Source organism: Nymphaea colorata, chromosome 3 (assembly GCF_008831285.2).
Source record: "Nymphaea colorata isolate Beijing-Zhang1983 chromosome 3, ASM883128v2, whole genome shotgun sequence".
Classification (NCBI taxonomy): Eukaryota; Viridiplantae; Streptophyta; class Magnoliopsida; order Nymphaeales; family Nymphaeaceae; genus Nymphaea; species Nymphaea colorata.
Window position 1 is genome coordinate 16,427,497 of NC_045140.1, and position 7,495 is coordinate 16,434,991.

The window sequence follows — 7,495 nt, forward strand, 5'->3', positions numbered from 1 at the left end:
AGTTTCACTTATTTGAAACACACCTTAAATACAATTTCTTTTTAGTCTTAGCATACTGACCTCAGGCTCAAGGCAATATTCAATGTCAATGAAAGTTAAATCTCCAGGATCTTTCCCAACCATATGAGAATATGAGATACACCAATCTAAGGAGAGGCAGTCAGGCAGCTGCAAACATTGAATCATAAATATCCGTCTGACCTGTTTGTAGCCTTCTTACGTAATTGGCAACTGAGAGACTAGTTAATCAAGAGGCGAATCAGGGTACATATGAGCACAGTAGACTCGACTGCTCTTAAGCCAAGCCTCGTTTGGAACAAAAATATTTTGTCTTGAGTTCGCAATTATTGCAAGCACCACTTGTTCAAGAAATGGTTGCTTTAGACTAATGAACTCCTGTGGGGTTTGTACCTTGATTGAATCAATATTCTGAGAGTGACCGGAATCTTCCTTTCACCTTGGAGAGGCGTGTTGAAGCAAAATTGGTATCTCTTGTGGGGGGCACTCTCCACTTTGAACATTGGAGACAACTTGCTCTAAGCGAGGAAGCAATTCCTGCTCTTTTTCATTCATTTCCCTCAACTTTTTCTCATTCAATACAACGCCTGGTCCATTTGGTTCCTTTGTCTTGTATCAATGAAGACATCGATTCACTTACTTGAAGATCCCTACAAGTGATGCAATCAGTCTTAGTCGAATGGCCCTCCATTGTTGGGTAGGGCCGCCATGGCCATGCAATAGGACAGGGTAGCGTGAGGTTGCTGAACTGATCGTAGATTTTTTTTCTCCCTTTCTACGGAGCTATCACTTAATCCGTTTAATTAGCAATTCAATGATCACCAAATATGTGGGCTTATTAACACTTAATAAAGTAAGAATGGATAAGGAAAATTGATTAGAATGGATTTCTTTGTCTAATGGCTGTTACGGTGGCCTCATAAAGTTGAGCTCATCATGGAAGTGAAAGGTACCAAGTAAGCATCATACCTGCAACTGCTCTTTCTTTAACAAATTGTTGCGGTGGCTTACAAGCATTCCCAATAGAAAGATGCCCATTTTTTTTTCCCAATGCAAGAGAAATAGATAAAAAGGGTGAGAAAACCTAAGCGAATACCCACACGCTCTCTTACACACACAGAGATATAGATATAGATACAAAGAGATACTATGAAATGGGCCATAGTGACCGTAAGCTTGGGTAAAAGGAGATGTATGGTGGGTATATTTTCAACAAGAAACGAAAAAAACCTTTCATTCTTTCTCAGCGTCTAGAACTATACATATATGCGGCATTTCCCGTTATGTGGATTACATTTCTAAATGTTTTTTCCCGTGTCAGCATTAAGGCATTTCTTTTCATTCAGAGAGCGTAACAAATAACCTGCTCTCAAAAAAGACAAACCCGAAAATGAAAAGTTCCCTTTCTTCATATGCTTCAATGTATATTATAATCCTAATCATAATGCGATCGGTATCCTGTTCAAGTGACTGAATCCAAATTCAAATCCTAAATTCAATCAGGTCCTACTGGCTTTTTTTAAGTACAAGGACATAAAAATTAGACTGTCCAATTTTAAATCAAACGGTCCAAATCCCCCTCTCTCCTCATGAGCCTCTCTCTCTCTCTCTCTCTTGCCTCTAACTTCTACCTATGATGAGTAGATGGAAGGGGGAGAACCCCTGCAAGAAGAAAAAAGAGAGAAAAAATTGTGAGGGGATCGATGGGGAAAAAGTTAGGAAGGAAAAATTAAAGTCTATGTCCAATCACTCACATCTATCAACAAAAAAATGTTTGGTTTCAGTACGACTACATATGAAATAGCTGATGAGATAAATCCAAGTCTTTTTCATGGGAAAGCAAACACAACCTAACAGAAAATATTTTTTGTTTGAATTCAAGAAGGGAATTGACAGAAGAAGTCTTCAGATTTTGAGGAGGGTGGGCTATCTAAAATTTGGATTGGATTGGGCAGCAGAGGGGCGTGGTATCGAGCCCGACTCCAGATCCAAATCTAATCCCTACCGGACGAGGCCCGTTGCCTTGCCTGTCCGGTGACGCCTGATCCAAACGGCAAGACGGTTGGAGCGTCGGATCCCCGTTCCCCTATAACGGGAAGCGACTCGAATCACCGCTTCAATCTGCCCAACGGTACCGACTCAGTGCTCATCCAGGGCTCCACCGTGACCCAAGAGCGATTCAAAGATCCGGTTCTTCCTCGTCTCCCCGTTCCGTGTCGAGACTCTAGGGTTTATGGAGGGTTTACACTTGACACAGTGGAGGTGAAGCTGGAGCTGAGAGAGACAGAGAGAGATGCTGAGGTCGAGCTCGGCTCTTCGTCTCTTGACACCCAGAGGTTCAGGGTCGGCTTTTTGCACGTCTGCTTCGGAGAAAATTGTGGCCGCCGTGCTCTTCGAGAGGTTGCCCGTTGTCATCCCCAAGATCCACCCCGCCGTTTACGCCTTCCAAGAATTCTCGTGAGTCATTTCTGTCACATATCTGTGATCGCATTGCTTAATGATCGAGTTTTCTCTTTCGCGTTCTCCTTATTAAGGGGCATTTTTTATGGAGTTTTCATTGTTCTCATTGGGGAATGAAGCTTCTCGTTTTCTTTTTGTACAATGATCTTTTTAAATTGGATTTGGGTTCTTAGTTTTTTTCGAGGTTTTCGATTCTGGAGTTGCTGAATTATTATTCAATGACCCTTTTGGGGGAATTTGCTGTAGGTTCCGCTGGCGACAGCAATACCGGCGGCAGTATCCGGATGAGGTCTTAGGGAAATCGGATGCCAGGTGCCCGCATAATTCCAACGCGTTGATCTTCTTTTTAAATTTGGGTTTTTGTTAATTCACAGTCGGATGTAATAGTGATGATTGCGAAGGTAGTTCTTTGAAGGTAAATGAATTGGTTAATCTCACGAACGTGATAAATAATGCTAAACGTGAAACAAAACAGGGAAGCAGGCTTGGTTGTTTATCCTTTGCTGGGCACATTCCACTTGAGGTTGCATTTCTATATTGTTTTCGGGCATCTGCCGGTTGCGGGAAAAATGGTTACAGTAGCAGATCAAGGTTTTAGTGGTTGCACCTTTTTAAAATTTGTCCTCATGGTGGAGCAAGATGAGAATAATCGATAACTCATTCGATTGGGGAAGTACTCTTAGTTTAATTTTCTTATCTGAAGTTGAAGTGATCTTCCTATTGTTATAGCTGATTTGAAGAGTTGGCAGGTTGTTACATTAGCTGCAGTTTTCTTTCCTAATTATCTCTTCGATCTGTTAGTTTGTTCCAATATGTGAACAAGAAAATACACTTTCTTTCTTTATGAATGCGAGAATCCCACCACCATTTATCGTCTATTCCTATCCCTGTTCACTGTGTTTTGGTTCATAATCACAAAATTCAGATATGCAAGTTGAGGTCATGGTCGTTGTTTATGATAGAGGTATGCCTTAAAGATGTACTGCACACATCATATTGTGCTAACTAATCATGTCTTGTTGTTGTTTTCCAGGGGCAGAGGTGATTATCAAATAGACTACGTACCAGCTCCACGAATAACTGAAGCTGACAAAACCAATGATCGAAAGTATGGTAGAGATTGCAAGTGAAATGCAATTTTTTCTTTTTCAGCACAAGTGCAATTTTATGAAAGTTTTTCTACTACAAGAAGCTTTTTGATCTATCCTGATTCTTTCAATTGCATATCATCTACAGTGTTCATAATGTAAAATCTCCACAATCTATAGATTCTATACTGTCTTGAATTGCAAACTTGGTGAATTATGTGAATTTTCCTACTTTTTCTTCATTAGGGGATGAAATCATTTGATGAAGCTATTAGCTTGTCCAGAGATGTTTTACAGATTTTATTTTCTAAGATTGATGTGCCACCTGCCATTCTGAAATTTCAGGGGAGCTAAAAAACGTCCAGCAAATTAGTATCTCTATGTGGGTCTGGAGGAGCAGGAATGTTAGATAATCAAGATGTTTATTTTGAATTGTGTAGCTTTTCTTAGGAATACATGTTCTTATAAGTTGTTTTACTTTCAGTATGGCAGAGACATCCATCGTTGTGACTTCTTTTAGACATTCTCCATTCTGTCCCTTGTAAAAAGTGTCTGACAGACTTAATGGAACTGAAGGAACTGTTATTGATTTCCATGATCAAGTGAATGAAAAGAATTAATCTATGAAGTTACCAACGGATGCAGCATGCAGATAAATCAAAATGGAGGAACAAGTAGAAGCTATCCAGTAAGCTCATGATGCCTGCATCTGTTATCATGCTTCGGTTTCGGATCGTGGGCTAGCATGGTTAACTCATTGAGGACTTTGTAGTTATATCCTCACCTTAATTGTATTATATCCTCACCTTAAGTGTATCATTGAGTTCTTTGTATTGTAGTTATATCCTCATCTTAACCTGGATCTTTTGATATATGATGTGCTTTTCCTGAAGGGAGCGATCTCGGCGCTGACCCTGACCAAATCTCATTTTGTGAATAATGAATTTTTCACAATTTGTCTGACTTTCGCTTGCTTAGCTTCTTAATAGATCAAAGCCATGAGTGTGTTAAGTTTAATTATATACTGTTTATAATCTTGGTTTAGTAAGATAGATGATGATGCAAATGAAATAAATCACTTTGCCATATTTGCAATTCTGCAGATCATTACAAAGGGCACTTGACAGAAGATTGTACCTCCTACTGTATGGTACTTCATATGGAATGCCACCCGATAAGCCAGTCTGGCACTTCCCAGAAAAGGTCTATGAAAATGGGGAAACACTACGCTTGGTAAGATATCTTGTTAGTCCTGTTCCTTACAAGATTTTTCGTCTGATCCCTTCTTTTTTCAGTGTGCAGAATCAGCATTAACATCCGTCCTTGGAGATCTATCACACACATACTTTGTTGGCAATGCTCCTTTTGCACATATGGTCATAAATCCAACTGAATCTGAACCTGGACTTCCAGATTTTAAGGTGATTGTTTCCAGCATTCAGTTATCATCTTGTTATTGATAGTGTCATGACTGATTTGGGTGTGGGTATTGGCGAGGATACAGGAGCAAGCAATTATGGAAAACATTTGGAACTTGGAAGCATAGGAATAGTTAGTACATTGACAGACAACACAAGATAAAAGCATTCACAACTAAAAGGTTTCAGAAAAAGGAAGAATACTGCAGACCACATAAAAAGTACTAAAAAATTCATACAAAGAAGGCAAAATTAGACTTGCTCAAAGTTGAATGAGTCTATTGCAGAGAATAGCATGAAAATGCATCGATTTCACCTTTGTAGTTCAAAGTGCCTCTTGGCCTACCTTGGTGCTGGCGGTAGGCTTTTTTTTAATTCCATCTTCTATTATATTGATTGATGTAAAATTTTTTCAAAATCCGCACTTTCTCTTTTTGTTTTTCCTTGTTTCTTTTTTCCTCCATTTTTCTGTAGGAGTGGTTAGTCCCTGATCAGCCACTGCTTAGGGGCCTGCCTTGGTGTTTCTTGATGTCTAGGCCTGTTTAGTGCTTTTAAGTTTTCAAGTACATAAAATTGATCTGGCATGGCTTTGATCGTGTTGAACCTGTGTGCCATGTTTTTTCTGTGTCCTGAAGTGCTACAAGTGCAATTGCGTTTTGGACCTGCCTGTCCCTGTGACATAGACAATGGATGTTTTAGTGTGGGCCCTAAGTCCATTTTGTTTACTATATGTCGATTATGGTCCATGGTGGTGTTGAGACAAACTTTGATGAACACAGTTTACTCATCTGAGATTTCTTTACGCAGTCCATTTCAGTTCTGATCATAAGCAATATAACCATTGGTTTGCCTGGTTGAAGAGCCCGGTTTTGCTGTAAACCTTGCATCTAGTAATCAACTGAGTGGCTCAGGGGCTGATAGTTGGTGCAAAGTTCCCCTTTGGTTCCTTTGATGCACATGATCAGCAACTAATTCCTTGTTTAGGTAATGAATCATCAAAGATCAGATGCAAACATCTGAATTTCCAGGTCTCAGTATCCAGAGATAGCGTGATAAATAGCCTCTATTATGCTTTCCTTGCATATCTACATATGCATATTTAAGTGAGGTAATTAGGAACAGAGCCTCTTTTGCTCAACTCGCCATTTTATGTGCGCTGGGCAATTTCATCTCTGTCATCCATGTCAAGTATTGTTCTTTGTCTTTTTATCTGGAACTGAAACTAATTCTGGTATGTAAAAGATCGTGTTGAACTTTAGGATCCTTTTTGTTTGCCCTTATGGAAAAAGATGAAACTTTCAATGAAGAAAATGTCGTACCTTTATAGTTTGCATGTTAAACTTGCCGTTTTGCTTCAAGCTGAACATGCCTTTAAAAGTTTCTTCTAATGTAAGGGTCCTAATATATATGCATACTTTGGAACTAGAAAATAAAAGTATTTTAGTATCCCTTTTTTACAAATAGTTTCCTGACGGCACCAGCCTGAACTTAAGATTTTATTGATTACCATTTCTTCATAACATTAATCCTACTTCAAGAGCTCAGCTGTTTTTCACTTTAGAATTTAGAGTTTAGACTGCATACTATAGTAATATTTTGTATTCTATGCATAGACCTAGCAGTCTGCATATAACTTTTTCTTCGGATTTTCTGACTAGTTCCTTCTCTTTTGTTATAGAGGTTCTTTTTCAAATCACAAGTCATTGCGACCAATAAGTTTAATATCAGGAAATGTGAGGATCACGTCTGGGTAACAAAAGATGAACTGATGGAATATTTTCCAGAACAAGCGCCATTTCTTAACAAGATGATCATCAGCTGAGCAAACGGCAGTGAAAGCATATCTCAGTGGACAGGAGGCCTTTGTATACGTTGGGGCATCTGGTATTCAAGTTTCAGCAGTTTGTCGGACTCTGATGCTGACGGAAGTTACCTGGTCTCTGGAAGTCAAGATCTGGATCTCAATTCATCAGTTCCATTGAGTGTAGTTGCGCTATGTCTAAACCATTTTTTGTTCAATTCCTTGATGATGCTCATCAGTTTTGGCAACCATAGTATTTTCAGCAGCGCTTTCACATGATGTTGCTGTTTCTCTTAACACAGTCCCAGAATAATGTAACTGATTACTTGGTGCAATGCACTAATGCAGGCTTGGTGACTTTTTGTTTATGCCTTCTGGATCTTAATGAACGATTGTTACAGTATTTAGCCGGATTTTTTTTTTAATTTAGATTGTTACAGTATAAATGTGCGAACTTGTTTTCCAATACAGGTTAGAATATGGGCCATGATCTGGAGCTTTTGTGGTAAGGACTGTCTGAATATCAGAACGTATGAAATATGAAAAGTCATTATGAGTGGATAAGTTCATCCAATGGCTTACCACCACATAAGGAAAGGGGGAAATATGAAGGGTTTCAAGTTGAGGACTACAGCTAGGCTTCAACCTGTCATTCTGTTTTGAGTTTTCTGTCGGTAATGTCCTTGTAATGCTCGAGAATTGGGCCTTAC

General features: G+C 39.2%; 1 protein-coding gene across 1 annotated transcript; it reads left to right on the forward strand.

The window, feature by feature from the left end:
* Nucleotides 1–2,116: 2,116 nt before the first annotated feature.
* LOC116249506 (uncharacterized) lies at nucleotides 2,117–7,153 on the forward strand. The gene is made up of 6 exons (XM_031622621.2): nucleotides 2,117–2,475; nucleotides 2,725–2,790; nucleotides 3,512–3,586; nucleotides 4,670–4,799; nucleotides 4,862–4,987; nucleotides 6,663–7,153. Exons 1-6 carry the CDS (start codon nucleotides 2,312–2,314, stop codon nucleotides 6,804–6,806), a joined length of 705 nt encoding a protein of 234 aa, XP_031478481.1. The 5' UTR covers nucleotides 2,117–2,311; the 3' UTR covers nucleotides 6,807–7,153.
* Nucleotides 7,154–7,495: the final 342 nt, after the last annotated feature.

What these genes read in the sequence shown, in the direction of transcription:
- LOC116249506 (XM_031622621.2), top strand. Translation starts at nt 2,312, where the DNA reads ATGCTGAGGTCGAGCTCGGCTCTTCGTCTCTTGACACCCAGAGGTTCA. An exon ending in ATGGGGAAACACTACGCTTG is followed by an intron (nt 4,800 to 4,861) that starts GTAAGATATCTT and finishes TTCTTTTTTCAG; the next exon opens with TGTGCAGAATCAGCATTAAC. An exon ending in CTGGACTTCCAGATTTTAAG is followed by an intron (nt 4,988 to 6,662) that starts GTGATTGTTTCC and finishes CTTTTGTTATAG; the next exon opens with AGGTTCTTTTTCAAATCACA.